We start from the raw sequence: 16937 nt of genomic DNA, 5'->3' as shown, positions 1-16937 counted from the left end.
AGAGAAAAAAAAGAGCAGAACAATACACAAAAGGCCTCTCTCTCAGACGCACACGGACCCCGGGGCCACACATTCACTAAACACACTTACACTGCATCTCAGCCGCAAAAAAGCAAAAAACGCTCATTAAGATGCCTATTGGGCGCCAATTCTGAGTCATAAAAAGATATTCCAGTGGCTTAAAAGCCAGTGGCTCTCGTAAAAAAATATATCACAGCAAGCTGTGAAGGCTTTTGAACCAAACATGATCAGTCATAAAGAGGAGTGGATTTTTATTTAGGAATCAGTGTGGAGCAATTGGAACCCAGTCGGTACTGTCAAAGAGCAGGCTCAATTTAGGAATGGTTCCTCCTGCTGCTCCCGTCCGATGGTCCGAGCCAGAGAGTGACTGTGTTCCCCGTGTTACAGCAAACACAACTTCGCAATGTCATAAATCACAGTCTCCTGTTCTGCTGCCAGGATTTAGTTTAACCCAATTTGTCACTGCCCCCCCCCCCCCCCCATTGTCCCGCCCGCCCACACACACACACACACACACACACACACACTGGGGGCGGGGCATGGGGATTGGTGGGGAGATCAAAGTGTGCCACCCTGCCCTCTGCCTCCTAGTAATCATGGAAGCCAGGCAGTCGCTACCGAAAGGGAGAGCAGCCACGGCCCCCTGCTTCTACCCAGAGAGACCTCTCAGCCCCCTGCTGCTACCCAGAGAGACCTCTCAGCCCCCTGCTGCTACCCAGAGAGACGTCACAGCCCCCTGCTGCTACCTGGAGAGACCTGTCCCCCTGCTGCTACCCAGAGAGACCTCTCACCCCCCTGCACCCAGCCCGGGCATGGACAGGCTCTGGAACCATACGCCCCAAAACTGTGGAAAGTTCAACAAATCCATACTTAGAGACGAATGAGCGAGAAGAGGTCAGGTGTAGGGGACGAAAAAATGTATTCCTTCCTTATCAGCCATCATAAATAGGAATGAACGGCCCAAAACAGCAACAACCTCTATGTGCTGAGGAATAACCTGAGCTAAAGTCTATTTTCAGTCAAGGACTTTTCCCCCATCCATCAAGTAATGTCCATTTCCTGACCTCCGGTCATCATAGAATAGAAGCACAGTGGTCTTTTTTTTAAAGTTTTTTTGGAACGGCATCAGGATGATGTCACAACAACAGCGTCACGTGTCCAACACTGGGCCAGTTATGGCCTCAGATGGAGGAACACAGGGAACCAGGATGAGCTTTGATGACAGTGGGGTGACAGAAGCCACCACCAACCCTAGCTCACTCACACACACACACACACAAGCGTCAGCACACACACACACACACACACACACACACAATCAATCAAGTTATCCCATGTTTAGATAAAGATACACTTTATACTGAGGTAATTATTACCCTTCAGTTCCCCTGTAAAGCACTTTGGCAACCAGCCACATTCCAAAAGTGACTTTTTCTCTCCACCCAGCAGTCTGTTGACACACTGCCAGCCATATGCCCCTGTTTCTCCTCGACCCCAGACTGATGAACAATCTTTCTCCTCAGCTCGCTCTCCTGCTCCACTTTACACATGAAAGACAGAAGAGCAGAGAGCTTAAACCATCCAGTCTGACCTAACGTCCTCTTCGTGTTGCCATGGTTTTGGTCAAGCCCGGGCCATAACAAATACTCAACCAGAAAACCCCTAACATCTGTGACCCCATACTGATATTCACACAGCAAGCAGTATATTAGGGATATTGCAAAACTGTTCTGCGTAGACAGTATGTAACGTTGTCATTGACCTGTCAACGTATCAATTGCGCCCCGGGCCTATGCTATTCTGTAAAGCGCGTTTGTGCGTAATTGACAAGGAAGACATCGCAAGCTCGCAGGGTACCTGCACTTCACTCACCTGTGACATCTGCGGTCTGAAGTTAATCTCCTTTAGGTCCACAGAGCCAGGAGAGAGGTTGTGCAACATCTGGCACAAGAGCACTCCGTCTCGTAGCGCCTGTGCCAAGTCGAACACGGCGGCAGAGGGCCACACGACCCGGTGGTTCGGGGGCAATACCTTGCAGTCTATCAACCACCGCCCGCATTGCCTCCACTCCTCCATGTCGGCTTGAGGAGACTGGGAGCGTTCGACACTCAAGTTCGACAGCCTTCTCCGGGGGGGCAATTCCGCGGTTTCCAGCGCGCAGCGGAAGCAATCCTTTCACCAGTGGTAAAGAGTTTGAAATCTCGATCGAAATGAGACTGTGGGACCGTATTTCCCCGACCGTACGGACCGATGACTTCCAATACGTTACATTTGATTTCCACGTCACGCTTTGCGGTGAACTCTGCGGGCTATTGTCCGTTTTATTCCCACACAAAAATGTCCAGCTCAGAAAATGTTCAGTCGTAGAAGGACAATGGTTGATAGTAGCCTACAGTTGGCTCATTCCACAAAGTTTGCGACTTGAAACTTAGCTACTGAAACTGCAATTTCCTTTTCTTCATTCTCAAAAGTGTTCTGCATACCCCAACGGCTTCGTATGTGACATAATCCAGATACACGCTTTAATCATATGGGGTAATGTGACCCAGAATGCTCTTCACTCGTGTAGAACCGTTCAGCTTTGGGCCATAAACGTTTTCTCAGAGAACTTGAAGACTGTCTAGTTCTGTCACACATGGAGCGACAAGGCATCGCATTTACACGTACATGATACGCTACTGTTGAGACTCCGTTCGTATAGAGCTTCTGTGTCGTCTATCTCATCTTATTCCAAAAAGAAGTTATTTCAAAGACAGACAGTAGCCTACATAGACGCAAATTCTCCCTTACAGCGCCTCTCTGCTCAAAACATTTGAGACATATCTCCGCGTAAACTCCACCAGGAACATGTTCAGGAAAAATGTTACGTTCGCATTGTTCTCGTCAAACTGTTCCCTAAAAACAAACTACTGGAAGCATTTTGAAGCACTGTTCTAAACGATGTTTCTCTAGATTTTCTCTCTTCCTAAGATCCTCTTCTCCCCCTTCGTCTCTTCCTAACAGCAGAGCCTGAACTCATCGGGAGGTTTGGAGGGACTGGGCAGAGCGCGTGAACGCGCGCCTGGTGGGGAGGAGGCGGCGGAAGGTTCCGGAGGCGACGCTGTAGTCCTCGTTGCGCACGCCCACGTGTGAGAACGATCGTTAATACAAAGGAAACTTTTAACTAAGTGTATTTATCGTATATATGTATACTAATGTTGAGTGTCGAGTAGTTAAATTAGCATGGCCATTTTTGTTTAACAGATTGCAATGTCACTTGCGCCCTCTGACGTATGCCGCTCAAATTACAATGCACTGACTGAGCCCCCGCTCAGATTTGATAGTGGCAATTATTATGGGTCTTGTAAAGGTGAGATGACAATGAAACTAGGTGCAGTCACATCAATATGTGCAAATGAATACTGCATTATAGGCCTAACATTGTGAACAGAAAAATGTAGCCTAAATCAGGTGGAGCCACATAGCCTTCGTCATATCTCTGGAATTCTGCAGGGTCGACACAAATGCAGTGCCGTAATGTAATTCAGGAGCCCCATAGCCCGTATTACCTATTGTGGGGGTTTTGTGTGTGTGTGGCGTTTGTATTATGGACTGTAGTTGTTTTCCGGAGTGACTGATGGCCCTGAGAGCCAGGCGTGAGTAGTTGTCACTGAAGTTGTAGCGTTGATCCATCATGGCGCAAGGATGCTGTGACTGCGGCAGCAGGGCCACCCTGCAGAGGTGGGTCACACTAATGTGAAGAATGTATTCTCCCAGCAGCGTGCAGCGACCTAACACCAGGTAGAGCAGTAGCTTGAACAGTGACATATAGCCACACATTGCGTCTCAGAACAATAAGAGACTCCCGACAGCCCAATAGTGTACCGGGTGCTTGTAAACATCATTCTAATCATATGGCTGCACTGTGATTCATCTTTAACCCACATTTGATTGAAAGGGTGTACTTTCAGGCTGCTGCAATCTAGCCCCACGACACATGGCTACCACCTACTGGTCAGTCACTGAACTGCAACTGGGCTTAATACTCAGTTATAAACTCTGCTATGATGAGTCCATTAGAACTAAACAATTTTGTCATTGTAATACACAGGAAAGCTGGAAACACAGGCTGTGCCACAAGTTCATAACTGCCAGATGACCTCACATCCATGTAACGGAGATCGTTGGACATGACAGCTGTTGGACACATCAGTTTAGTTTGCTGGCTGGGATCCATGCCAGCTGTTACCATATGCTGGTCAGGTCAAAAGGGCAAACCACCACATCCAGTGTTTCATATCTCTGTAGGAAAACAGAATTGTTCTACTGTATCGTACTCAAAGGAACTCATTAGTTGAGTGCAGGAGGCACTGGTAGAAACAAGAAAACACAAACGAGGAAACATTAGGAAGGGTCTTTTGTCATTTATTTACGAAAAAAACAAAACAAAATGAACCTGATTCCAGGTCAGCGGTTACATGAAATGTTATCTTCAGTCCCCAGCCCTCCCTCAGGCCCAGGATGCATTAACAAGCCTAAAACTACTGACACAGAATGCTCCATTTGTTTTGATGACCGACATGTACAGGATACTATAAACAGCTCAAAAAAGGTATAGGAAAGGTACAATAAATCTGCATGCACATCAAGAATAAAAAGTAAACATTTGCTTTTTAAAATATAAAACGAACTATTATAATATTTTGACCAGGGCCTAAAAATGAACTAGAGTTGTGTATATATAGCTCTATATATTCATATATATTTTCTTTTCAGTCTTTCACTTTTGAAAGACACCATTCCTATAAAAACCTGATTGGGCGTTGGAGACCATTGGTAAAGGAACTGCATATACGTCAATTTGGGAGTTTTGCAGTAAGTTTGACCCAATATCAGATATGATTGCCAGAAAAATACAATTTCAATTTCCTTTTGAACAGGGTCTTCACAAAACCTTATTTTCAGGGAATGTGTCATATGCATTCTCACTACAGTAGATTTTCTAGTGAATATAATTATCAGTTTATCCACCTAGTTAAAAAAGACAGGGTAGTCTCGAGCTTTAAAAAAGTTGATGTTACAAATGTTACAACAAAAAAATCTGTACCATACGACCAGTGACTGTGAAACAATGGGCCTGTTAAAGATGTGCACTCAGAAATCAATACTTGAGAGTTAGACTGACATTGTTCGCACTTTGTCCTGTGTTCATGACATCAACAACAGTAAAACAGAGGGTACAACAGCATCTCTGTTTGGAAAAGAGCACCGCCAGACACTAGGCACGGTCAGCACAAGCGTTCAAAGTGAAAGACTTGTTCAGACGCCACTTCTGACACAGAGGTCAGTTATGTACACGTTTTGGCCGTCCTATAAAGCAGTGATGTGCACGTTGTCAATGACGGGGTGGAACAGATCATTCAAGGCATCACGCATTCATCAGGGAGGCAGATGCCGACCAGAAGAGGCCGACCAGCAAACACGCTGACAGGAAAGCCACCATTTCTAGTGGTTGTCATGTTCAAGACATCAAAGCCTCAGGGGTCTTGAGCATTTCTACCATATTTGGAAATTGGATGATTGTTTTGTCATTTATGCGCAAATGCCTTTGTAAAAATCAAAATGCTATAAGTTAAATGTACTTTCTCATATTCTCTTCTTACTCCTGCTTCTAACAGACAGCTTAGTTAAGCACACGATACTAAATACCAAGTCAGTTACCATGTCAAAGGAAAAACAGTAACCACATTTCAGTGAAATTTCCAATATTCATAATCAGATAATCCAAGAATATTGTTCTGTAACTGTAAATGCTTTGGATAACAAAAAAAAATGCTCTGAAGTTACAATGTCAAATCACTGGGGGGAAAAAGACAATCATATTCCAAAACATTATTTTGTCATTATCAAAGTGAACACAAAGTCCAAGTCGGGTTGAAGGAAAAGAGGAAGCTGTAATTCTGTCTGGACAGTGATAAATACAAGAGCTACGGACTGGGCAGACGGCTGGTTCTGAGGCTTGGGTGCGGGTGGGAGCTGTAGCTGTAGAAAAGGACACACATCTAGAAAGTTCCATCTTGGTAACTAGGCAAAAACTCCTTCAAATTGCATATTGATACTCATGGTGAGAAGATCTTCCATTCATCCAATAAGTGTACAAAGTTCACTTGCTTTATGGATTTCTTTTCTTTCAGGTCAGATTTGAACCATCCAAGTTCTTAGAAACAAGAACCCTGTCAAGTCATCTATAATTTTCCCATGTTTTTTGTTGTTGTCTTTTTTTTCACTCCATAAAGGTATTTCCTTAAAAAAATGAACATGTACGGACATGGCATTATTTTTTTTCTCTTACCAAATGTTTTAGAGGGGGGGAAAACAACGGACTGTCTGTCAAGATAGGGAAAAAAAAGTACAAATCCAAATCAAACTACGGTTGTGATTGGGTGTGCAGGCGTGTCTCAGTCGGAGTCGCTGCTGTCAGAACTGGACCCGCTGGAGCTGCTGCTGCCGGAGTCTGAAGAACTACTGCTCCCGCTGAGACGAGACGTCCCGGTACCGGACCCCGCTCCGCCCTTCTCTGGAAGGACCCACACACAACAGTTAGATTCACAAAGACCTCCTCAGCCCCGTGACAAAATCAGACAGACAGAAATACGCACAGATACACAGTGATATTAAGTGTTTAAAAGGACAGGGACAGCATTTGAAAAGACGGGAAAACCCCTCCTCCTTCCCCAACAAAAGAGTTCCTCCTCTATAACCATGGCTGACAATATAACTGTGCCACAGTGGGATTCACACAAAAAAGTGAATCAAACGCAAAAATGCAAAAGTTGTAATCCATTGGGAAAAATTTGGCAAGATCATGTATGGACAGGAGGCTGTTGAGTCTACCAGGCCTCTACCCTGGGTCTACCAGGCCTCTACCCTGGGTCTACCAGGCCTCTACCCTGGGTCTACTAGGCCTCTACCCTGGGTCTACTAGGCCTCTACCCTGGGTCTACCAGGCCTCTACCCTGGGTCTACCAGGCCTCTACCCTGGGTCTACTAGGCCTCTACCCTGGGTCTACTAGGCCTCTACCCTGGGTCTACCAGGCCTCTACCCTGGGTCTACCAGGCCTCTACCCTGGGTCTACCAGGCCTCTACCCTGGGTCTACTAGGCCTCTACCCTGGGTCTACTAGGCCTCTACCCTGGGTCTACTGGGCCTCTACCCTGGGTCTACTGGGCCTCTACCCTGGGTCTACCGGGCCTCTACCCTGGGTCTACTCTCCTCTCCGCCCCCCACCCATCACAGCAGTACTCTGTACCTTTTTTAGACGTTTTCTTTTTCTTGCTTTTCTTGTTTTTCTTGGTGACGTTGTTACTGTTCAGCTGGCCGCTGACATCCTGCAGCCTCTGTTCTAACTCCCTCTTCTTGTCCTGGGCCAGCTCCTCCTTGGACCTGGCCCCCGGGCCCCCAGCGGCCGCTGCAGGAGACACACGGCGGCACGCTGTGAGCGCGGCCCCCCTGCCCGGACCCCCGGCGCCGTGGGGACAGCCAGGGCCCGGCTGAGGCCGAACCAGCTCGGCCTAGAGCCTGGGGAAGTGCACGCCACTAAGGGGGTTTTCACACCTGCGCTTTTTAGTCCGGTTAAATCGGACTCTTGGTTCGTTTTCCCCCTTGATGCGATTCGTTTGGGCGGGGGTGAACCCGGTAGTCGCCCTGAGGTACGTACCAAAACAACCCCACCAGGACCCTTGAGAGGAGGTGGTCTCACTCAGGTCCCAATCAAAACTCAGGAACGGTTTGTTTGTGGTAGAAAGAAATGTGGTCCCACCTCGATCCGACCAAACTACCAGGTATACTCTGCAAATTTGGGCTAAACGGCTCCTGTAGCCAGCTGTGCCGTGCATTCTGGGATGCGGCAGAGCACACAAGTAGCAGTAGTAGCAGAAGCTATCCGGAGAATGAACAGAGGTTGTACATGCTTAATATTACCTCCCTGGTTCTGCCCAGTCGTCTGAAGGTGTGTGAAGCATACAGTAGTATTTTCAAGACGTTTCCTCAAAGTGCATTCGGCATTTTGCCGGTGCATTTTTGCTTGGTAGATTAATAATTATCAAGGTTATCAATATAATTATCATGGTTATGAGCAAATGCCAACTCTGCCGTTGCTCCATGTTAAATTGCATAGCAAATGTTTCTCTCAGTGAAATATGCACTAGTCCAGAACACAAGACCTGTTTCCTGCATTTGCTTTCTTGCTCCCGCCCCAGACACCCCGGACCAATAAGAGTGAACGTTCTCACTAGTTTGTAGTGATGCATTTTGGTTCGCTTGGATTTCTCTCTGTGTAACAACAAATCGAACCAAGGGGAAAATGCTCCAGGTTTAGGTACTTATCAGCCGATCCGGACCGGAGCAAACTCACTATAGGTGTGAAAACGCCCCGTAGCGAGAGGTCAGCAGGCTCACTAACATGGGCTCTCAGTAAGCAGAGAGCACTGTATCGGGACACACAGCACAGCTGCCATTGTTTATTTGGTATTCGTTTGTTATTTGGTATTATTTAGCGGGCGTATTCCATGACCCCTGCCTGACCCCACTGCGCTGGGTCCGAGTAAGAACCAAGAGTCGTCCGAACAAAACAACATGCACACAGAGAACACTACGCCTGTACAGGAGGTCCTGGAAGGCAGCATATAGATCCCCCATGTTTGGAATTTAATTCACCCCGGGTTGTTTGAATTAGTGGCTCTGGCTGAAAATGTGAGGTGAACCTGCTTGACAGTTGAAAGGTAACACGACGTCACTACCTAAGGACCTCTTGTACAGTATATAAAAATGACTGTACGTGCACTGGGTTTGGGGAAGGGCAGATTAACACAAAAAAAAAAGCAACTTCAAAAAATAAACTCTAGCATCCAGCACTTCAGGCCATGGGGGAGGGGGGAGAAGAGTGACAGAGAAACTGAAGTAGAACTGGAAGTAGGAAAAGAAATGGAAGATGAAAGAGAAATGGAGGTAGAGTTGACCAGGGAGAGGGGGCGGGGCTTACGCTGAGGTTTCCTCTGCTTCTTCTGTAAACAGGACTTGACGTATCGCTCCAGCTCGCGCAGCGTGGACGGCTTGAGGGTCTCGAAGTCGATCTCGATCTCGTCGGGGTTGGAGTCCCTCAGCGACGGCTCGCGGGACTGGATGATGTGAACCACGCGGCCGAGCTTCTCCCCCGGGAGCCGGTTGATGTCCAGGCTCAGCTGGCGCTTCTCGTCGTACGTCATGGGCAGGGACTCCTCCTCCTCGTCCGAGTCGTAGCCCCGCCCGCCCTTCTTTGACCTGAGGGGTGGGGAGGAGGGCAGCGGTGAGAAACCGCGGTGACTAGTAGGGCTGGGTTCAGAAAATCGATTCATCGATTCTGAATCGGTTCTGAATCAAATGACTCAGAATCGATCTTTTATTTAATGAATGAATGAATAAATTAAGGAATGAATAGTTCAGTAATTCATTCAATGATTCATTCATTCATTTTTGGAAATCAGTATTGTTACCCAGCCCTAGTATTGATGTGTTGCATAACTTGGCAGTCATGTAATTAAGGTTACAGCTAAAAAATTATAAAAAAAAAGATTTTAGTAACACTAACTGAATCGATATTGAATCGAATCGAGATAATCGATTCTGAACCTTGTGAATCGGAATCGAATCGAATCTTGAAATTCGAGGGAGAGCCCTAGTGACTAGGGTTGCAAATTTCAAGGAATTTCATTAATCGATAACTGTTAACCTTAACAAACAATAGTCGATTCATTGATAAGAACGTCCCACGCCTGACTGTGCTTTGCTGGCTTAATTTTTGTGTTTTCTTCCGCTGTGTCGTAGAAATTTCGCGGCATCCCAATTAGCCTTCACTACATGGCGTGGCACCCTCATGTGCAGTCAGACCTTAGATCATGATTACCTTTCACGCAACTCCTGTGGATAACGTTTGTTCCCTCCCAAAAAGTTCTGTTCCATTAACAAGCAATTCATCGAGTAACCAAATCTTACTCGAGTAAATTCTTATCGGCAATTAATCGAGTTGATTAACTATTAACATCCCTAGCTGAATTTTCCGGCCGAGCGGCGACTTTACATACTGTAGAAAGTCAATACAATTTGCGCGAACTGGGCAGCGGGCGGTGCGAATCAGGCGAACCCGGCAGCGCGGCGGCCAGGATTCGCTGCGCGGCGACATTCGCCAAAGTTTTTTTTTTTTTTTTTTTTAACTTAAAGTTTTTTAAAAAACTTTCTGTGGTGGATTCGTGCGGCAACCAATTGGATCCAAGATTGGCGAGATTGGGGCGAACGGGGCGGTGTGAATTTTCTTGCCGCGCCTGGTGTGAACACAGCATTAGAACCGAGCGGCGGTGTGTCTGAGGGGGCGTGGCCGTACTTGCTGGTGCTGTTGGCTTTCCGAGACGAGCCCTTCTTCTGCTGGCCCGGCTTCCCGGGCTGGCCCGACTTGGCCTTCTTCTCCTCGTCCGTCTTCACTTTACTGTGCTTGTCCTTGTCTTTCTTCTTCTTGTCCTTCTCTTTCTTGTCTTTCTTCTTCTTTGGTTTACTGACGGGCGCCTGAGAGAGGGCGGCGAGCTGTTCGTGGACGGCTTTTAGCTGGGGAGAGGTTGGGAGGGAGGAGTTAGTGATCTGCAAAATGGTTATTACAGCCATGGGACCGGGCATAAGAGGAATGACTACAGCTGATGGCTTAGCCAGAGACGTGCTTTATAGCCCTTATTCAAATTCCATCTGGATTAGGAATTAAATTATTTAGTACTGCTCAAACTGATACAAGTGGATCATTCTTTTTCTATATTCTTTAGAATTACCCTAGTAACAAGACTAAAGACGTCTAAGCCTAAGGATTTAAATCTCCTTATAGATAGATACACTGTTCTACATGTTGTATATTAAGTCAGAGAAAAAAAAGCTTTGAAATGTATTGAATCACAGGCTGTGTATTGAGACTGAATATTATTTTAATAAAATATATCAAATTTTACAAAAATAAAAAGCAGCATGAATAAAAAGCAGCATGAATAAAATGCATTGCTTCCAACGTGAATATGATCATCCAATCGGGGGCTTATTTGCAACCGGCCAATTGCAGCCTTGTGCTCCTCCAGGAAGGAAGAGGATTAAGGAAGTAAGTAACTGGGAGACAAGGGACCGAGAGAGGACAAGTGAAAGAACCCCCCAACACACACACACACACACACACACACACACACAGGCTTACACGCACGCACACACACACACACACACACACACACAAACCAGCACTACATCAACTTGTACTCAATTACCCCCGTTAACCCTGTATTAACCCTCGACCGCTTGCTCAGGGGAAGCCAAACCAAAACCGGGAGGGGGCTAATCGTCCTCATCGGCTGTCGCCATGGTGAACTGTTCCCACTAAGGAGTAGAGGGGGGGGGGGGGACCGGGAAGTGAGGAGCAAATCACCTGATAATTCTTGGTGCACCCGTTTTTTCCCCCCTGCCCGCTAGCATTGGGCCGCTCCACACACTGGTGAGACAGCCACAGGGAGATAAGGGAACAGAGATTAGCAGTCAAAATCCACGGCGGCCGTACAACATGACGTTCCCCATACAGCTACTCGTGTTACAGGTAAGTACTGGGGTGGGGGGTGGGGGGGGGGGGGGGGGGTTCAGGTAGTGCATGCAAGCCATCTGTGCCAGAGGGTTCATTTTATGCGGTAGAGGGTTAAATTTCAGTTCTATCAATGGGGGGTAGGTGAGAAATCACTCAGTTGAGGAAGCAGTGGTTTGCATGGCGGGGGATAGGCGTCACAGCGTGTCGGGGGTCGCTGGCCCCTCCCACTCTGTCCCACGGAGGGGACGACCGGCCGGCCAATAAGAGCGGTCGGTTCGTTTGTGAGACCCACCTGCTCCGCCCCCACTTGCTCCTGCAGCTCGGCCAGACGCGCCGCCCGCTCCTCCTCCGAGTCGGAGGTGTCGGAGCTGGACGAGCCGGCGCTGCTCTCGCTGCTGGCCGTGCTCTTGCTGACCACGCCCCCCGCCGGCGGGCTCATCTGCACCGGCTCGTCGGGCATCTTGGCGAAGCGCATCTCGAACACGTCCTGAGAGACGCGCGCGGCAACGCACACAGATACACGACGGAGACGAGACAGGAAGTAGATGAGAGAGAGAGGGAAAAAAAAGAGGTGAGATAATTGGGAGCCTCAACCGTTTCAACTTCAATGTCCAGGACCCTGAAGAAGCAGGGAAATATAAACTATAGAAGTGAAAATACCAACATGCACACTCTCACAATGTTGTGGTGCTGGGAGTAAATCTCCTTCAAAGTTTCAAATGAAAAATGACATTCTCCCGCACACATTTTTTCTCTGCTTTTAATCTGCCAACGTTTCGGTTAGACCTTCATCAGGACGGATTTTGAAATATAAACTGTACCTGGAGTTTTCTCGCCATGGCCACCACCTCGTGATCGGGCGGGTTGTACTTGTAACAATTTGAGAACATTAATCGTACGTCCGCGGCGAAGATCTGCGCATCCTGGTACTCCCGTCCGTCCATCTTTTTCTGCAAATAAAACCGAAGCCAGATTATTCACCGCGGTGCAAGACGGCACGAATGAGCTGATGTCTGACCGTGCGCGCGGTGGGTGGGGACCCCGTACTTTGACCGTGCTGAGGTCCATCGGGTACTTGATGATCTCGTGGTAGTCGTGCAGCTCCAGAGCCTCGGCGTCCACGGGCTTGTAGAAGGGCCAGGCGTACGCCGCGTGCTTCTTCGACAGCATCTCCCTCAGGATGGTGTCGCAGTACTTGAGCTGCTCGGTCAGCCTCCCCCGCTTGGTGGCGTGCTGGCCCAGCTCCCCGTCTTCCAGGTCTTTCTTCGGGGGCTTGATGGGCCGGCCGGTGCTCTCGCGCCTGGAGCTCAGCTTGCCCTGCTTGCCCTCCGTGGGCGAGTCGCTCAGGCTGGCTGTGATGGCCGAGGTGGTGGGGGTGGTCGTGTCCGCTTTCCTCTTCACCCCTTTCTTCTGGGTCGAAGCACACGCGGCACAGACGCAAAACACACAGAGAAAAGAATGCACTCGGGTGAAACAGTAGATATATAGATAGAGCGAGATAGAGAGCGAGATAGAGAGCGAGATCGATAGAGAGAGATAGAGATAGATAGAGATAGATACTTTATTAATCCCCTTGGGGAAATAGATAGAGATAGATACTTTATTAATCCCCTTGGGGAAATTCTATGTATCCAATAGTTCACGGCACAGCACAACATAGAAAGACACAGCAATACACAACACAACAAAAGACTACGGCAAATTCAATCAATCGACATGGCTTGTAGTCACAATCGATTAAGAGAACACTAACGAGGTTCAAAATGTTAAAAAAGCAGAAACTCATATCGGTATTCTGCAGTGGTCTTGAGGTGACTTACTTTGACGATGGGCTGTGATGGCACCACGGGTGGACTCTGGACCGCGGATACGCTGGACGGGGGGGTAGACATCGGGGCTGGGGATTTGACGGCCGTCTGAGACACGGGCGACGTGGGAGCTGGGAAGGGGGATGCCGGGGAGCTTGGGATCAGAACTGCGTCTGGGCCGCTTTTCCGCGGCTTGACCTTTGTTGCGGGAGGCAAGAGCTCCACCTCCTCCTGGGGCATCGAGGCGACTTTCTGCAGGAAGATCTTCTCCAAAGCCTGCGCCATCAGGACAATGTCGTCTGTTGGCTAGAAAGCAAACGTGGAGAAAAGAGGTGCGAGATTAACGGCAAACAATCAGAAATAGAAAATGTCCTTTATCTTGACCTCTTCCAGCCTCTCACCTTATTATATATGTAACAGTTGGTGAACATGGTGTTGAAATCCTGCATGCATTCACTAGCACTCCAATAGTAGTTATTCTCCAGCCTCTTCTTGATGGTTCCCATATCCATCGGGATCTTGATGATTTTATGGTAATCCTGATGAGCGAGAAAACAAACATTCAAATCTGTCATCTGTGGGTCGTTCGTGCCCTGAGCTGCAGGTGTTGAGTTAAGTAAGTAAGTAAGTACTCACGTCAATTCGTGACACGTAGCAAACATTTAGCCCATTTCTATAAGTGAACGTTTTGACAAACAGCCCCTTCACAATACTCACCGGGAGTCCCAGCTTGAGGGCGTCCACGGGCTGGTAGAAGGGCCAGGCGAACTGATGCCTCCACAGCGTCTTCACCACAACATTCTGCATGTACTGTAGCTGATTGGTCTTCCGTCCCGGTTTGGCGGGATCGGTCACCTCAGGGGGTGTTGGAATGACCCCCTGAGTGCCAGGGGTGGCTGAGGAGACCGCAGACATGCCGACTATATTGGGGAGGGGGTGGGGGAGTACTCTGGCTACCTGTGTTAGGTAGGGCAGGGCAGAGGGGACGCAGCTTTTTCAGTGGGTTGTGTAGCTCTTGTTTGTCTGTTCTTTAGTGGACCAGAGGGGACTGCATCCCATTGCAGGACCGAAGTTGTGTCCTATGTAGAACAAAGACACATCTATTAAAATTCTGGATAGTGTGGCAGCTGATACCACACTTGAGACCTCAAAACGTAGGATTACAGGTATTGTGTGTAGCTATGGATTTTAAGTTAATGTTTAAGAATATGACCAGACAGCAAAACCATGCAGACAACAGACTGAGTCCAACTTCATATCACTTCCTCTTTCAGTTTTTATCTTTTAGAATGGACCTTTTCCACAATGATTGTGGCCCATAATTGTCCGTTCTTTGTACGTTTATACAGTCGTGAAATTTATTTTTTAAAAAGCTCGCATGATACTCTGTAAACAATAACATGACGTGAAACGCCTCCCGCGTAAACAAACCCATCACTATAGCTAGCTGGCTACCGTTCTATGGCTAGCAACAACCAAGGAACATAAAAGGAACACATCTTTTAAATGTCTAGCTGCATCTAGCTAGCTCTACGGTAACGCAGAAAATGTTCAGTGTAAACTCCAAATGAAGACATATTGCACACAATGTAATGAACTGAGTTTCTATGCTACTCGCTATTCCACCCGTTAGCTAGCTGCACTGTTGATGTAGCCCAGTTAGCTGGCTGGCTACCTTCGCTAGCTGCTGAACCACTGGTTCCGTTCATACGCGCGGACCACCGAGACACGGCGCCTGTTGTACCCAGCTAGCTAGAAGGCTAGTACAGTCAGGGAAATAGCCCTCTAAAAGTCTCAAATAATGGCGTGTAGGTGTAAATCACAGAGAGAAGTTAGCTCATATTGATCGGATGATGAGCCACAAATAAAACAATCCACAAACAAAGTGGTGTATTATATCTCCGTTGCAACACATTTCCTAAAAGATGGCGCGAGCATACGTTAGCTAGCTACCGAGCTACCCTGCTACGACTATCCTGCTTGGGAAAGTCAGGTAGTGTGTACCCGAGGCTAGCTAGCTAGCTAGCAAGTAGTTGTAGAAAGAGTGCGTATTACAAGCCAACTAAGCTGCATGTACGCAAACTTAAGTCTAGTTGCTAAATAATTTCAAACAACCACTCCGTGAGCTTTTATCATTGCAAATGCACATGCGGAGCTTTGTTGAAAACATTTCAGGCTAGCTAACGTTAGCTAGCAAAGCTAACTCTTGGCTTAGTCGATAGCTAGCTATCTATTTAGCTCAAAAAGCAATTCAGCCTCACTTTATTTCCCACCACTGAAGAAGATATCTCCAAGCCTGCCTATAAGTCACAAATATCCCGCTAGTACAGAAAATATAAATATTTTTGCATTACTTCCTTGAGGCCTCAAAGGTGTTTTGCTTGAAGCTAGTCCGAGTCGCTCGTGTTTTATTTGAGGGAGGCCGAGCAGCATGAAGATGAGGTATACCAGTCCCCTGCTCATGCGCTTTCATGCTTACATCCAGCTAGATTGTAGCTGAAGACGCCCCCCCCAAAAAAACGTGTCTCTTGGCTGCAGTGTTACAAGAGTTGAAAAACAGTAGCATTCTATGATTATCAGAGGTTTCGTGCATGTTGTGAGATTTGGTGTTATGTTCTATAAATTCACTTCAACATTACAACCATGCAGAGATCAAGACATGAGTCATGACAAACGTTGTAACATATCATGTCTGATAACACACGTTTTGCCATAATATATAATGCATATCTAATGCCTGATTTGCGGCATTAGATTTTACCTTTATGGATGTTTTGAAAATGTACATCAAGTTTTGTGCCGTATCAGATAATAATTCCAAAAGCCCGCAGAATGGACAATTAATCACTGTGGTTTACAGATACGCCAGAAAATGTCTAGCACTATACATTATTTGTTCATGTCAGAAAAACGTAATGTGATTTCTCCACTTTGTCTTATGTTATGTTCAGCAGTGGCACCTTTGGTGACCCCAGAGGAGGTTAGATCCCATCTATCTGCCACTGTCAAACGGAACCCCTTCATTCTTTCGTCCCTCGTGGCTTGCCGTATGCATTGTGCTCGCTCTATAGAACGCGCATGCGCGTTTACAGCCTAGAGCCACATTCCCCGCCTAGCTAGCTCTCTTGCTATCCATTGATGCTTTCTTATCTCTCTTTTAGTAGTAAATACTCCCAGTTGTATAGAGCATATATTAAAACAACATTCAGTCAGTTGACTCGATCAAGGCACTACGTGAAATAGTCGACCACCAACAGCATTTTAAATCGGGCTCTACCATCGTGAGTATCTCTGATTTCATTGTTTGAATGGACGATCAACGTAGCCAGCTAGCTAACGTTAGCGTAGTTTGCCAGCCAGCCTGTCCACATTTGTGAATTGTCCAGCAGCTAGAGAGATCTACCGTAGCTACTAACTGTCAGTGCTATAGTTAGCTAGCTGAGTGTGTCGCTAGCTATGCGACATCTATGTAGAGCAACTATTTGATAATAGAATCC

At 47.3% G+C, this 16937-nt stretch overlaps 1 protein-coding gene across 2 annotated transcripts; it reads right to left on the bottom strand.

Moving 5' to 3' along the window:
* Window positions 1–4503: 4503 nt before the first annotated feature.
* brd3a (bromodomain containing 3a) lies at window positions 4504–15916 on the bottom strand. 2 transcript variants are annotated; one of them, XM_084451336.1, is made up of 11 exons: window positions 15795–15916; window positions 14158–14519; window positions 13842–13979; window positions 13453–13746; window positions 12680–13042; window positions 12454–12582; window positions 11925–12119; window positions 11483–11545; window positions 10415–10632; window positions 9041–9318; window positions 4504–6577 (listed from the first exon to the last, which is right to left on the bottom strand). In XM_084451336.1, exons 2-11 carry the CDS (start codon window positions 14353–14355, stop codon window positions 6459–6461), a joined length of 1995 nt encoding a protein of 664 aa, XP_084307462.1. In that variant the 5' UTR covers window positions 14356–14519; window positions 15795–15916; the 3' UTR covers window positions 4504–6458. The 2 variants fall into 2 exon arrangements, with proteins under 2 accessions (XP_084307462.1, XP_084307463.1); XM_084451337.1 differs by having other exon boundaries at window positions 12680–13039.
* Window positions 15917–16937: the final 1021 nt, after the last annotated feature.

Source organism: Borostomias antarcticus, assembly GCF_949987555.1.
Source record: "Borostomias antarcticus genome assembly, chromosome: 2".
NCBI lineage: Eukaryota > Metazoa > Chordata > Actinopteri > Stomiiformes > Stomiidae > Borostomias > Borostomias antarcticus.
The sequence above is the reverse complement of the archived record's forward strand: the minus strand, read 5'-3'. Positions and strand labels throughout refer to the sequence as shown.